Raw genomic sequence first — 16,097 nt, 5'->3', positions numbered from 1 at the left:
AAGCCTTATTCGGCACTGAAATACCTTCCTATGACATGCATCACTGTGCATGCTCCCATATTCTAGTTATTCAAAACTATGTTTTGTTTACGATTTAATATAAGAAAGAAAAATCTTGAGATTTATCTACCTACAAAATTTAAGTCTTAATTCGACTGTAACATATAGCAGAAGCCCTTCCTAAATGGGCATTACAGAAAACCAGAATAAGAGGTGGATTTAAAAAAAAAAAAATATATATATATATATATATAAAGCAAAAAATCTATTGCATTTTTATTCCTTACATGGTTTAAGGAATCATTCATTTAACAAGGTTTGCTTCACATTGTACTAAGCAAATGCAAAATCAAAGCAAAGCCCAATAACACCTTTGACTTTTGAATCCATTTTTGAATTATAGAAATATTTATGTTGTCCTCATCCATCCGTGTCCATTGTTCAAAAGCTTTAAGAACACTCATGTCCCTTTCTATGTACACAAGCAGACGGGTCAAACCTACTAAAATATGCTGACCCACCTAATGTCCCTAACTCGAGTCCGTGTCGGGTTCTTCTGTAAATTTACTCAATACCAGGCTTAAGCTGAACCAGAGAGAAACAGCTGCCAGGTTCTATGGGTTATTATTGTATGCCCATAGACTCCTACAACCTTCTACATTTTAAATAGTGTTTTAGGATGTACGGAAAGAAGTGGGTGTGGCTATCCGGTTCGGGTCGGGTTGGGTCGGGTCTTCCATTCATTACCCTCAAGGTGTCAAACAGAATAGTTCTCGGGATTGCTCAGTCCTGATATTTGAACCAAAGGTGTCAATCCCAGCATCGTATGGTTTAGTTAATGTTAAGTTTGTCTTGAATTCTTGACCCGTTTTGAAGATTGACCCGATCCGACATATTTTGGTGGCGACCCGAATGGAAATTTTTCTGAGATCTGTGATGGAAGCAGAGGGCTTGGGCCCTCATCACTAATCTCGTATGGGGGTTCGGGGGCTACGCCCCCGCGGTATGGTTCAACCGGATCGACCGTGACCCGATGGGTCGAACCGCTATTTGGAGTATATATATATATAATGTACTGTTGCTTGTTGAGAGTCATTGTATTCTAGGGTTTCCACGAAGCTAGGGTTTCAGGGCGAGTTCTTCTTCGCCGCTGCTAGGGTGTAATCTCTCTTCTGCATAGTGAATCATCTTCTTCTTCGCCCGAGGACGTAGCACACCACCCTGGTGTGTGAACCTCGTTAAATCTCTGTGTCGTACGGATCTATTGTCTCCCATTATTCGTGTTTCTTGGTGTTTGATCTAACAAACTGGTATCAGAGCTCTTGGTTACTTCGATCCATGGCTTCAACGAAATACGATATTGATAGGTTTGACGGCAACATCAGTTTTAGTTTATGGCAGGTTCGAATGATGGCTGTTCTCACTCAGCAGGGTTTGAATAAAACCCTATTTGGGAAGACGAAGAAACCTGCAACTATGTCCGATGATGATTGGAGCGATTTGGATGATAAAGCCCTTTCAGCTATTTAGTTGTGTCTTTCGAATGATGTTCTACAGGAAGTTCTCTCAGAGAAAACGGCTGCAGAGTAATGGGTGAAGTGAGAGAACCTCTACCTCACCAAATCCCTCACCAATAGGTTGAGATTGAAGCAACAACTGTATACCCTTCATATGGGTGAAGGTACTTCTATTAAATCCCATATATCTGAGTTCAATTCTATTGTTACTGATTTGAAAAGGATAGATGTTAAAATAGACGATGAAGATTTGACCCTCTTATTGTTATGTTCTCTGCCTCCATCTTATAAGCACTTTAGGGATACCATGATTTATGGTAGAGAGACAATCTCTATTGAGGATGTCAAAACGAATCTACAAAGCAAGCAGAAGATTGATGATGAGTTGACAACTACCAATAAATCTGATGGTGTTGGTTTGGTAGCTAGAGGGAGAACGAATGAAAGGGGTTCATATGGTGACAAAAAGAAGGCTAGATTAAAATCTAAGCACAAGAATTTAACTTGCAATTACTGTAAGAAAAATGGGCATATTAAATCTGAATGCTATAAGCTTTTAAATAAGCAGAAGGCAGGTGGTGGTGCTCAAAATCAACAGAAAAGAGATGATTCTGCAGAAGCCAATATTGCTGAAGATGAGAGTGAGTCTGATATGCTTTTGGTGACTGATGATAAAGTTAGATCATAGGATGAATGGATTCTTGACTCTGGTTGTTCCTACCATATGTGTCCCAATCGTGAATGGTTCTCCACATACGAATCAGTTCGAGGTGAAGTTGTGTTAATGGGAAATAATGCTTCTTATAAGACTATTGGAATGGGAACGATCAATATCAAGATGTATGATGGCATTGTCAGAACCTTGTCCAATGCCAGGCATGTCCCTGATTTGAAAAAGAATCTCATCAGTTTAGGCACTCTTGATTCAAATGGGTGCAAGTATACAGCTGAAGGTGGAGTCATGAAGGTCAGCAAGGGAGTTTTCTTATTGATGAAAGGAATCAAGGTTGGCAGTTTGTATGTGTTGCAGGGTACTACAGTCACTGGGTCTGTTGCAGCAGCTTTATCATCTATGTCTGAATCAGATGTCACAAATTTATGGCACATAAGGTTAGGCCATATGAGTGAAAGAGGGATGGCATCATTAAGTAAAAGGGGCTTGTTGTGTGGTCAGAGTACAGGAGCAATGGAGTTCTGTGAGCATTGTGTGTTTGGGAAGCAGAAAAGAGTTAGTTTCAGTACTGCTATTCATAGGACCAAGGGAACTTTGGACTACATTCATTCAGACCTATGGGGGCCCTCCAGGGTTGCTTCAAAGGGGGCTGGTGCAAGATACTTGCTTATTTTCATTGACGATTTCTCTAGGAAGGTTTGGGTCTATTTCTTGAAGCACAAAAATGAAGTATTTTTCACTTTCAAACAGTGGAAGAATTTGCTTGAGAAGCAGACCGGGAAACAAATTAAAAGGTTGAGAACCGATAATGGCCTAGAGTTTTGTGAAGGTGACTTTAATGAGTTCTACAAAAATGAAGGTATTGCAAGACACCATACAGTTGTTAAAACACCCCAGCAGAATGGAGTGGCGGAGCGTATGAATAGAACCTTGTTAGAAAAGGCAAGGTGTATGTTATTAAATGCAGGATTGGGCAAGGAGTTCTGGGCAGAAGCAGTTAACACAGCAACCTTGTTGGTAAATCGATCTCCTTGCACAGCTATCGAGTGCAAGACCCCAGAAGAAGTTTGGTCAGGTAAACCTGCAGACTACTCAAATTTAAAAGTATTTGTATGTCCTGCTTATGCACATGTAAATGAAGGGAAGTTGGAACCTAGGGCTAAGAAATGCATTTTTCTTGGGTATGGATTTGGAGTGAAAGGATACAGGTTGTGATGTTCTGATCTAAAGTCTCCAAAATTTCATATTAGCAGAGATGTTACTTTTGATGAATCTGCTATGTTGCATCCTAGGAAAGAAGTTCCTATTCATTGTGATGAAGGTCAAGAAAAATCTAGAGAGAAGGTGGAGTTTGAAATTGGTGGTTCATCTTCAAACAAAGCACAATCTACTTTAGTCCAGTTGCCTATTTTTACTGAAGGAGATGATGCTCAAGAGAATCAAGAAGAAGAGCGGTACAACATTGCCAAGGATAGACCAAGGAGGAATATTAGACAACCACAAAAGTATGGGCATGCTGAATTTGTTGCTTATGCATTGTCTGTTGCAGATACAATTGAAAATAGTGAGCCTGCAACATATTCTGAAGCTGTTGCTTCAATTGATTCTACAAAATGGTTGATTGCCATGAATGAAAGATCGAATCTCTTCATAAAAATCAAACTTAGGAGCTTGTGAAGCCGAGAACAGGGAAGAAAATTGTTGGTTGCAAATGGGTCTTCAAGAAGAAGGAATCTGCCTCAGGTGTTGAAGATGCTAGGTACAAGGCACGTTTAGTTGCAAAGGGCTACAGTCAGGTACAAGGAATTGATTTTAATGATGTTTTCTCACCTGTTTTTAAGCATAGTTCTATTCGTGTCCTACTTGCTTTAGTTGCTATGCATGATTTGGAGTTGGAGCAACTTGATGTGAAAACAGCATTCTTGCATGGTGAACTAGAAGAACAGATTTATATGCATCAACCTGAAGGGTTTGTTATTGAAAGTAAGGAGGACCATGTATGTTTGTTGAAGAAGTCCCTATATGGTTTGAAACAGTCTCCTAGACAGTGGTATAAAAGGCTTGATTCAATTATGGCTAGTTTTGGATACTCTATGTGTCAATATGACTGTTGTGTTTATTTCAGAAAGCTCTCTGATGGGTCATTCATATATTTGTTGCTTTATGTTGATGATATGTTGATTGCAGCAAAAGATAGGAATGAGGTCAATAGGTTGAAGGAACAATTAAGTTCTGAATTTGAGATGAAAGATTTGGGGGCAGCAAGGAAGATCCTTAGTATGGAGATCAAGAGGGATAGAAAAGCAGGGAAGCTGTGGCTATCTCAACAAAAGTACACTGAGAAGGTATTGAATCTGCTATGGCATGAAAGATGCCAAACCTGTAACTACTCCTCTTGTATCTCATTTTAGACTTTCAACTGCTCTATCACCTAAGACAGATGAAGAGGTGGAGTACATATCACGTGTTCCATACTCTAGTGCAGTTGGCTCTGTTATGTATGCTATGGTTTGCACTCATCCTGACATTTCACAAGCTGTCAGTGTGGTGAGCAGATATTTGTCATGTCTAGGTAAAGCTCATTGGGAAGTAGTGAAGTGGATACTTAGGTACTTGAAAGGGACCTCTGGTGTTTGTTTGGAGTTTGGGAAGAATGGTGATAATTTATCTGGTTATGTTGATTCAGATTATGCAGGCGATCTTGACAAGAGGAGGTCACTCACAGGCTATGTATTTACTCTTGGAGGAAGTACGGTTAGTTGGAAAGCTACTTTACAGGCTACAGTTGTATTATCTACTACTGAAGCAGAGTATATGGCAGTGACTGAGGCAATTAAAGAAGCTATTTGGCTTAGAGGTTTGTTGGGAGAACTCAGCATGGATCATGGGGTGACTGTTGTCCATTGTGATAGCCAGAGTGCTATTCACTTGACTAAAGATCCAATGTATCATGAGAGGACAAAGCACATTGATGTTTGGTATCATTTCATAAAAGAGATAATTTCTCAAGGTAATATTCAAGTGTTGAAGATTGGTACTGAAGACAATCCAGCTGATATGTTGACTAAGCCTTTATGTGTTGGTAAGTTCGAGCATTGCTGGAACTTACTTGGTGTTTGTCATGTTTGAGTTCAGCCCTTTAGAGGGCTATTGGAGAAGATGAAGATATTAGCTATTTGTTTATCTGTTAGAGGAGAATTCAAGGCAAGGTGGAGATCTGTTAAGTTTGTCTTGAATTCTTGACCCGTTTTGAAGATTGACCCGATCCGACATATTTTGGTGGCGACCTGAATGGGAATTTTTCTGAGATCTGTGATGGAAGCAGAGGGCTTGGGCCTATTGGCCCAAGCCCGGAGCCCATCACTGATCTCGTATGGGGGTTCGGGGGCTACGCCCCCGCGGTATGGTTCGACCGGATCGACCGTGACCCGATGGGTCGAACCGCTATTTGGAGTATATATATATATAATGTACTGTTGCTTGTTGAGAGTCATTGTATTCTAGGGTTTCCACGAAGCTAGGGTTTCAGGGCGAGTTCTTCTTCGCCGCTGCTAGGGTGTAATCTCTCTTCTGCATAGTGAATCATCTTCTTCTTCGCCCGAGGATGTAGCACACCACCCTGGTGTGTGAACCTCGTTAAATCTCTGTGTCATACAAATCTATTTTCTCCCTTTATTCGTGTTTCTTGGTGTTTGATCTAACAGTTAACAAGATACTAAACAAGACAAACCCAAGTCCCGCCAGTAACAATTATTAAAGGGTAGGGGTGACACCCTTAAGCCTGCACCTGTAGGCCTGATAGAGCCTGTCACGTTTATGGTCTGATTTGGATTGGTCTGATTAACAAGTGTATGTTCATTGTGCAAGTAGCTAGCCCATCGGGTGTTTGATCAAACCGATCGATTATATGCTTGACTTAAACAGACTCGTATTTTAATTTAGCCAGACCTCCTTTATTAAAGAACAATCATAATCTTGTATCATTTCTCTTTTTTATTTGTATTAAAGATTTGCATCACCTTCTACTATGATGATTTTTTATATAAAACTATAGTGATTTAATGTTCAAATAAAATATTTATGTACCTTCAATCCATTTTAGAAAAGAATTTTAAGATAAACACGCTTAAAGTCCATTTAGACTTAATTAGATCCATTGTTTAATTAAGACCAATTTAAAGTAACCTGATTAAAACCTAACATCAATCCATCCGATTATAAATCATATCATATTCTTAAAATTATGCCCTTTTATGTAAACAGATGTTGACTGTACAATATTTTCAAATGATCCAACCCAACTAAGAACGATTGACAACCCTACACATACATTACCCAAGCAAAAGGGTAACGGATGAAACGTGAAGTAGAGGAGGGGTTGCAGTTCCTTAGGTACTGTTTCGGTTACTGGTATAGGAAGCAATTAATTGGATCGTACAGCTACATTTCACTTAGGACACGTGTCAAAGAAGGTGGGACCTTGGGGTTCTGTCATTGCTCCCTCATCAGTACCATGGCTTGGACAGAATCCGGACGGCGCGGCGATGCGCCGTTACGAACTGCTTAAGAAATTTCTTTTTTCTCTTTCTATCTATTTATTTATAAAGTAATGATGTAACAGCAACAATCGGGAATAGAGAAACGAAAACGTCTCATTTCCAATTTAATTTTCTTTTTAAAAATAAACGGCGGGTGGACCCCATTACCTTCATGACGTCACGCTCTCTGTCTTCCAGGCCGTTACTTACGTCCTTACCGACTGACACGTGTCATTTATTGTACACGCACAACTGCAATAGAGTGGGCCCTTGTGCTATACTTTGAACACCGCACTGGCGCTTTGACTTTGATTGGCTCCCTTTCATGAGTAGAACTGAGCTCAATCGCAAAGCAATCCTCGCTAAATTACTTATTTACCCCGCACTTCTGTTTGGATTTAATCCATGGTTTTAGCGTTTTGGGTATTGACCGATCCATATCGGTATTGAAAGATACCAATATTGATACTGGATGATTGCACAATATAGATACGGGGTATAATTGTTAATTGTTTTTTACTATTTTACCCTTGATCCCATTTCATACCTAAAGACTTAAACCATGGGGTCTTATCATTTAGCCAATAACGACCATCTTAAGTGTTTATTGAGGTCTTTAATGATTGGATGATGCTTGGGATTCTACAATTGATGAATCACGAGGAGCAAGTGATGGTTTAGAGTGCATATGAAGGATGAGGACGTGTTCCTTAGGAGCATCTGAACATGTTCCAAAGGGCAAAAAGGGAATGAAAGGGAAGTTGGCGTCTTTTGGGCTCTACGCTTGCTTAAAACACGCAGCCACGCAGGCAAATACAGACAGGTTATAGACACGTTTTCAATCAGCCAAGGGATGGCTCAAAATCAAGGAAAATATTGGAATACTATTTGATAGACAGCTTGAGCTTGCCTGACTCAATTTCATTCTAGAGAGAGAGAGAGAGAGAGAGAATTGGGAGATGGGGGTTGCTAGCTAGGGTTATCGCATGTTTGCTTCACGCAAGCAACTAGGAGGTGGGGGTGTGGTGTTGGACGTGTCGCGTGGCTTTAAAGATTTCGAGTTGGGTTTAAAAAATCAAACAAGTCCAAACACATGACCCACCACCAGAGCTAGATTTCATATGTACACAAATTTTTGGCTCTTGGGTTTCTCATTTCATCATCTTCTTCATCATTTAATCACTTCCTTGACGCAGAGAAACCCAATTTGACCATGCCGTAACAACAAAACAAGAAACCCAACGTCATCACCAGCAGAAGAAGATGAGTAGTGTAAACAGCGGTAGTACCAGTAGTGGCGGAGGCGGTGGTGGCGGCGGCGGTGGCGGTGGTGGTGGTAGCGGTGGTGGTGGGCCTTGTGGAGCGTGCAAGTTCCTGAGGCGAAAGTGTGTGACGGGTTGTATATTTGCCCCATACTTCGATTCAGAACAAGGGTCGGCTCACTTCGCAGCGGTGCATAAGGTGTTTGGTGCAAGTAACGTCTCTAAGCTTCTTCTTCATATACCCATCCATAAGCGTCTAGACGCCGTTGTCACCATTTGTTATGAAGCTCAGGCTCGTCTCCGTGATCCTGTCTATGGTTGCGTCGCTCACATCTTCGCCCTTCAACAACAGGTAACTTTTTCTCTCTTCTCCATGAAGCTTCTCATTTTCAGAGAAAACTGTTTCTCCTTGGAATCAGAGTCGTTTTCGGAAGTAGCTTTTTTACTAGTCTTCCCTTTCTTGGAAGAAAACATGGAGAATGAAAATGACCCTCTCTCTCTCTCTCTCTCTCTCTCTCTCTCTCTCTCTCTCTCTAGACTTTAGAGATAACATGCATGAGAGTGAAGCAAGCTTTGGTTGTAGGATCAATCTGGACCATTGGATGGTTCTTAATTATGATCTTTTTTGTTTTGTGGGTGTAGGTAGTGAACTTGCAGGCGGAGCTATCGTACTTGCAAGCTCATCTGGCAACACTGGAGGTTCCATCTCCAACGCAGCCTCCGGCACCTCCGACGTTACTGAACCCGCCGTCACTTTCCATTGCGGACCTCCCCTCAGCTTCAAGTATGCCAGGTGCGTCCTTTGATCTATCAACGCTATTTGATCCTTTGGTGCAACCTTCATGGACGTTGCAACAACGACAGATGGAACTTCGACAATACGGTGGTGCTGGTGGTGGTGGTGGGAGGAACCCATTGGACAACTCTTCCTCCTCCTCCGCCGCCACCGCCGGAGGAGGAGGTGGTGATCTTCAAGCATTGGCAAGGGAGCTTCTTCTCAGACATGGGTCTTCGCTGGGTTCATCACATAAAACGGAGCCATCACCAACACCTTAACCACCACCACCGCTGCAGTCTCTCTCTCTCTCTCTAGATAGGAATCTGAGATTGACCATTACATTCTCAGTAAAAGTTGCCCAGATTGGAATCCGGTTCTTGGGGTGTTTTTGTTTTCATCCCAATAGACAATGAGTCAAAATTTGGAAGTTGACTCTTTTCATTGTGGCAAAATTTTAGGTGAAATGAAGAAACGAAGACCTAGTTTACAATTTTCTGTGGTTCTGTTACTCCTGTATACATATAATAATCAAAAACCAGATATTAGGTTTTGTGCCGTACGCTTTCTTGGCATTTCCGTTGATCAGAGACAAACTATCCTGCTGGCGCAGGTATCTGCTAGCACATAGGCCAATTAGAGGCGGCACGGAAATATCTGAGCGATGGTAGTGTGTTTTTTACCATCTAAGTTTGGATATAGAAACACACAAGTGAGTAGTGTCCTTTCTTCCCCTTAATAATGAGGATTAAAAGTTTTCAAACATAGGCTTGACGACTTGGTGGAAACCTCAATCATCCATCCGGTGGGCTCGGAGTCTAGAATACTATCACTTGATACCAAAAGTTGTTTACTCAAGATCATGCTTTTATAAAGGATGGTGCTGTGATGTTTTTTGAGTATTGTTTTTTTTTTTTTTTTTGCTTTGTCAGGAGTTGAAGCAGGTCATGATATTTTTTCTTATATATATATATATATATATATATATATAGTGCCGAGAATTGAACTCATTACTTCTTAATTGTGAGGTGTTGGCAATAAGTTGCTTTTCGTTTGAAAACTTCTTCTTTGGTTATTCTTCCGATTGATAGTAGGTCATCAAGGTTTTTAACAGCGTTGAGTCTCCCTCGACTAGGCTACCCATTATAGTGGTTATGGTTTTCCTATTTGTCTCCCTTGCAATGAGAGCCCTATTCTTGACATGTAGGATCATATGGTCTATTTCCATTTCATGGATTCTTGATTCTTGTAATTTGGAATCCATGTGTATTATGCATTATCATCAATAAAGTTTGGTTATTAAAAAAATTGCAATTTTGGCATTCTTATCAGTATAATTTCAGTTACTAAAAAAGCTAGGGTTTTCGCGTTCTTATTAATAAAGCTTCGGTTACCAAAAAAATTATGGTTTTCGCATTCTTATCAATAAATCTTGGTTACCAAAAAAGCTACGGTTTTCGCATTCTTATCAGTATAGCTTCAATTATGAAAAAAGCTACGATTTTCGCATTCTTACCACTAAAGGGTCACCAAAAAAGACACGATTTTTGCGTTCTTGTCAGCAAAGCGTCAGTTACCAAAAAAGATACGATTTTTGCATTCTTATCCGTAAAGCTTTAGTTACCAAAAAATATATGGTTTCGCATTCTTGTTAGTAAACCTTCAATTACCAAAAAAGATATGGTTTTCGCGTTCTTATCCATAAAGCTTCGGTTAAAAAAAAAAAAAAAGATATGGTTTTTGCATTCTTATCAGTAAAGCTTCGGTTATCATAAAAGATACGATTTTCGCATTCTTATCCGTAGAGCTTTGGTTACCAAAAAACATACGATTTTCGTATTCTTATTCGTTAAGCTTCAGTTACCAAGAAAGATATAGTTTTCCGAACTGCTTTCTTTCCTATGTAATATTTCATTCATGTGTCTCATGACTCTGATAGGAGGCCAATCACTTGGCAATGAATGCTTCTAGTTGATGGGTACAAACACCTTCTTTTCGTATGCACTTTCCTACTCTTGATCTGATTAATATTTTATAAAAATTTTACCAAAATAAAATCCTCAGATATGATTATTAGGGTTGAGAGAAAGAAAGTGCCCGGATGAAAGATAGTGGAATCCAGATCCTCTCCAACCCCTCTAGGGCATATCCGATAGTTGAGTGGATATGCACGTAACCTAAGGCCTTCCCAGCATTCGCATGCGCGTTGGAGAGGATTCGAGTGCAAGAAAGTGTGAGAGGGTTTTCTATACCGCTAGTGTGAGGATCATTTTTCCTATACTCAAATAGACATTCTAGTAGGAGAAAATTGCATTGCCACCCCCTGGACTTTTCGAAACACTAAAGACACCCCCTGAAAATTCAAACAATTCCAAATCAATCACTGTCGTAAGTAGACCCTGTTAAGTGATAGAATGTCTATTAGTTTTTTTCAAAATACCCAAAACACCCCCGACTGTTGTGAGTGGACAATATTACCCTCTCTTTCCCTTCTTATAAACTCACACTATCTCACTCATATGACTAAATACCCTAACCGAGAAGACAAACCTGCAACTACAGTGAGCACCGCTCCCCCCCCCGACATACGATCGTGAGCAACTCTCTCCTTCGCTGTGCGATTGTGAGCACCTCTCCCCTCCAGCGACTTGTCCAGTTCTTCTTGGGAGGTTATACATTCTCTTCTCTAATCACGCGATAATTTAACATTGAGAATCTTTGTCTTCATGAAAAAAAATGAGCTACTCAAACCAATCTTTTCTATTGTCCTTGATCATCCAATGTTTTCCTATTCTTTAACTTGAGCAGGTGACAAATCACCTGCAACAAACCCACGAATATTCCCTCTTGCCTCTATACAACTCCAACCTGGTTTCTTCAGATCCTTCTCATACATGACCATCTTCACAGTTTCAACTTTTGCCCAACTCTCAACACTGGCATGTACATTGCTCAATGATGTATAATAACCAACATTATCAGGCTCCAACTCCAAAACCCGCTCCACAGCATAGGCACCAATTTTTCCATCAGAATAAACCCTAGAAGCAGCAAGCAGAGCACCCCAAATCCAACTATCTGGCTTCACAACCATTTTTTCAATTACAGCTAGGGCTTCTAAGAGCTTCCCGGATTGACCAAGAAGATCTACAATGCAAGTATAATGATTTATATCAGGTTTAATGAAGTATCTTTGGCTCATGTAGCTAAAAATTCTGCAACCTTCAGTAACAAGACCAGAGTGGCTACGAGCAGAGTGAAAACTTAAAAATGTGACATTGTTTGGTTTTACACCTTCCCTCTCCATCTCAGAAAAAAGTTCCAGAGCTTTGTAACCAAGTCCATGGATCCCGTAGGTCTCAATTATTGAACTCCATGATACAACATCTTTGTCAACCATTTGATCAAAGCACATTCTAGCCAATACAATACTTCCACATTTTGCATACATATTTAGGATAGAGGTTTCCATGGCTTCATTACCCTCTTCAGAGCTACAAACTATGTTCTTTTTTACATAACCATGAACTCCTTTCCCCAAATGTAATGCACCCAAATGGGTATATGTAAGAACAAGGACTCTTAACCTGTCAGCCCTAGGTTTCAAACCTGCAAACTGCATTGCATTTGCTGAAACAATTCAATCGCCTCTTTAAAATACCCATTTTGAGCAAAACTTAACATCATTGTACTCCATGTAATGTTATTCCTCTTACAAGTTTCTTCGAACAATTGAGCTGATTTCTCCAACTCACCTAAGAGAACTTAACCATCAAACGAAATACCTTGGCCGGACAAGTCTTCGAAGGGGAGAGGTGCTGATGATCGTATATCGGAGGAGAGCGGTGCAGGTTTGTCTTCTCGATTTGGGTATTTAGTCATATGAGTGAGATAGTGTGAGTTTAGAAGAATAAGGGAAAGGGAGGGTAATATTGTTCACTCACAACAGCCTGGGGTGTTTGGGGCATTTTGAAAAGAAAAAAAAATTAACGGACATTCTATCACTTAACAGGGTCTGCTAACGGTGGGGACTGATTTGAAATTGTTTGAATTTTCAGGAGGTGTCTTTTGTGTTTCAAAAAGTCCAGGGGGTGACATTGAAAAAAGATCAAAGTTCAGGGGTGGTCAAGCAATTTTCTCTTCTAGTTGTCATCAATGCAGATACACATTGTTGATCTTTGGGATGCAAGGATATCTTTGGAATGTGCATACAAGGGGATATTCTCCATGTAACTATGCATGGTTTTATATTTGACTACTTCCCTTGTAACATTTCAAATTTAGATATTTTTCATATAATTATGTATGGTCATGACTCATTGTCACCAATTATAGAAGACAAAAACTAATTATAAAACTAGCATTATTGTACTATTAATTTTATTCTATTGGACCAAAAAGACCTCCATATTATACGAAAGACGACAAATTCAATATAGTGATAATGTAACTAACATGGTTGAATAAAGCTAAACCCTTTCATATTAAGTTAAACAATTTTTTTAAGTAGACTTCAAAATATTCTTGCTCAATCATCAATGAAAGACTCTTCTTGATGGTTTACCTAGATGAGTCAATAAAAGGTTGTGTGATAATTCTGACCATTGGATGTCTAAGTATTTATTTTAATCAGCCACCTACCAGATTTTGTACTCGAATTTCAACTAGCCAACATGATATGTTAATAGGAGATCTTAGAGTCTATTATCCACAAAATTTCAAACCCCATATTGAACTTATAGTCAAGAAATCTCAGTCGGATCTCCTAGCTAATAAGAAACTCTTTTTTGCATTGAAATATAATGCAAGAGATTGTGTTAGCGTTTTTAGGATCCACAAGAGGTTCTATATGACAAATATGATGCTTATTTTGCTAGCTTGGAAAGCAACTTTACCAACATTGACATTCCTTTAGTCTTCTTTGCCACTCCGAAGGACAAGAGTTGACTAATTTGGACAACAAATAAACTCTATAATCTCCTGTTAATTTATTAGTTTTAAGCTCAAAATAGATATTACCATGCGGCAAAAGTAAAAGTGTAGCACCCAAAAATTGTTGCTCAATTAAAGTTTTTTTTCGGTTAGGGCCTTTGGGGGTTTTTTTTTTGGGGGGGGGGGGGGGGAGAGGGTAATGATCAATTGAAGTTTAAAGCAATGGTTGAATGAGGTAAATTAGAAAAAATCATTACGAATAGGATGGTGCACAAAATAATACATAGCAAATCCAAAATTAAATTTTCCTATCTTTTCATTAGTATGGATTGGCCATATCAACCCTTAGGTCACCACGTGCCTAAAATTAGGTCAGCCTTCCTAAAAGCATTTTCCCTTTTTTAGGGGTCAATTTCCATTAGTTTTTATCAATATGAAAGAAGCTTCTACGATCTTATGCAACATTTAATTTAGAGGTCTTACAAAAGAAACCAACGAAGGACCAATTGTATAGATGAGACTATCATGTACAAGGTATCCAATCTATCATTTGAAAGCCTCAATTCCACCTAACATTTTCTTCTTATGTCATTTTCATCTCAATTGAGAAAGGAAAGTGTGGAAGCAAATGAGATGTAGAATAAGGGGTTTCACATCCCCCCTACCCCCAATCCACGAAGAAAAAGAGAAGAAAGGGGTTTTTCTTATCAAAACAAGAAAGGATTGATGGTATGTGATAGGTATTTTATGTGCTCCTTTCTGTGATTAAAATAAAAATTAGATAAATTTTAATTTTCACTTAATATTTATTCTACTGATTTTATTAAAGGATGCATCTTGTTGTCACCAAGGTGGTGAAGTAAGAAATTATAACCATATTTTGACTATCCTTTGTCTTATTTCCAAAGTTATTTAAATTATAATTAAAAAAGAATTTGAAAATGACTTATCGTTGTATCATTTTTAAGAGCTATCAGTATCCATGTGAAATTTTCTCATCAAAAAAAGCGTTATACTAATATTTTAAAAAAAAATTACATCTTATTTTTCATGAACCTTGGTATCAACAGAATTTTTCCTTTATTAAATTAAGTCAACTCTTAAACATTATTGGAAAATCGAGTTTTTCCTTGACTCGCCCCAACCAAGATCAGATTTGCCCCATCCGACCTATTATTGGTCTTATTTGAAACTAAGGTGGGCACAATAGGCACAATGCCAATTACAACCTAGATTGAGTAGACTAGAGAAGGCTTCGGATGCGCATGGGCAGGGTGTCGGAAAGGTATTTAATTTGGGAAACATACTAAAATCCAGTTGAAATTTATGAACCCTAAAATGGTGTGGTGAACCTTCTCGCACAGTGGTGGAAAATTTTCTCCAAACATTTTTGTATATAATAAAAGAGTGCACATTATTATCACCAAGGTGGACGAATGAGAAATGGTACCTTTGTTTGAATGTTCTTTGTCTTTTTTATTAGAATTAATTATTTAAGTCATAAATAAAATATAATTTTCAAACTATTTGACGTCATTTTAAAAATTATATTATTCATATGTAACGACAAAATTTATCTCATCGGAAAAAATGAATGTGTGATATAATAAAGTCAAAAAAATAATATTATATTTTTTTCTTAACTATTTTAACTTCTTTTTCATGGATGTTGATTACGACAAGTTTTTTCCATGCTAAAACAGCTGCAAATAAAAGTGAGAGAAGGGGACGGAGTAGTGGGCCACTAAGGAAGCTTCCTTGTATGATAACCCATTTTGAGTTGTATGCATAATTTTTTTCCCCGGATGTTGCTATATTCAAATTATTAGATACCCCTGAGATATATGGAGAGGATCCTATGGTTTGGACATATGTCAAGTTCTGTATGGTCTATTATGTATTTTACTTTACCCCTTGATTTTACAAGTGTCCAGATATTTGATAATTTCTTTTTTTTTTTTTGGGTGAAAAAAGGGTGCTCTTACCATGATCATAGTCCCTAGGTTAAACCCCTATACAATAAGCAGTACTTCCAAAGTACCAACGAGGGATAGTGGGGTGAAGCAAATTGAATCTATAATCAGTGGACTCAAGCGGTGATGGAGCAAGGGCTTCGTTCCACTAGACTATCAACCTCGTCATTTGTTTACCTACCATTTTTATGGAATTGCATAAAATATCATCATGATGTAATGATTGATTTATCATTTATGTGTCTATCCTTCTCTTTAATTTGTTTTCTATCCATTTCTTGGCCAAATAAAAACTAAGCCTTAAAGAAGAAATGATTTCTTAAAATGTTTTATATTATGGGAGAGAATTTCATGTAACTTTCAAGTCCTTTTACAACAGGATAGGATATTGCATCAACGGAGCAAAAAAAAAAAAAAAAAAAAAAAA

At 38.7% G+C, this 16,097-nt stretch overlaps 1 protein-coding gene across 2 annotated transcripts; it reads left to right on the top strand.

Annotated features, from left to right (window-relative positions):
• The first annotated feature begins 7,662 nt into the window (after positions 1-7,662).
• On the top strand, positions 7,663-13,135 carry LOC122082633 (LOB domain-containing protein 18). 2 transcript variants are annotated; one of them, XM_042650321.1, is made up of 3 exons: positions 7,663-8,342; positions 8,633-8,783; positions 12,824-13,135. In XM_042650321.1, the coding sequence occupies exons 1-3, from the start codon at positions 7,992-7,994 to the stop codon at positions 13,018-13,020; spliced, it is 699 nt and encodes a 232-aa protein (XP_042506255.1). In that variant the 5' UTR covers positions 7,663-7,991; the 3' UTR covers positions 13,021-13,135. The 2 variants fall into 2 exon arrangements, with proteins under 2 accessions (XP_042506255.1, XP_042506256.1); XM_042650322.1 differs by lacking the exon at positions 12,824-13,135 and having other exon boundaries at positions 8,633-9,661.
• Positions 13,136-16,097: the final 2,962 nt, after the last annotated feature.

This window comes from Macadamia integrifolia, chromosome 6 (assembly GCF_013358625.1).
Source record: "Macadamia integrifolia cultivar HAES 741 chromosome 6, SCU_Mint_v3, whole genome shotgun sequence".
Classification (NCBI taxonomy): Eukaryota; Viridiplantae; Streptophyta; class Magnoliopsida; order Proteales; family Proteaceae; genus Macadamia; species Macadamia integrifolia.
The sequence above is the reverse complement of the archived record's forward strand: the minus strand, read 5'-3'. Positions and strand labels throughout refer to the sequence as shown.

Coding starts and splice junctions, on each gene's coding strand:
- LOC122082633 (XM_042650322.1), top strand. CDS start 7,992: ATGAGTAGTGTAAACAGCGGTAGTACCAGTAGTGGCGGAGGCGGTGGT. Junction 8,343..8,632: donor TCTTCGCCCTTCAACAACAG/GTAACTTTTTCT, acceptor TTGTGGGTGTAG/GTAGTGAACTTGCAGGCGGA.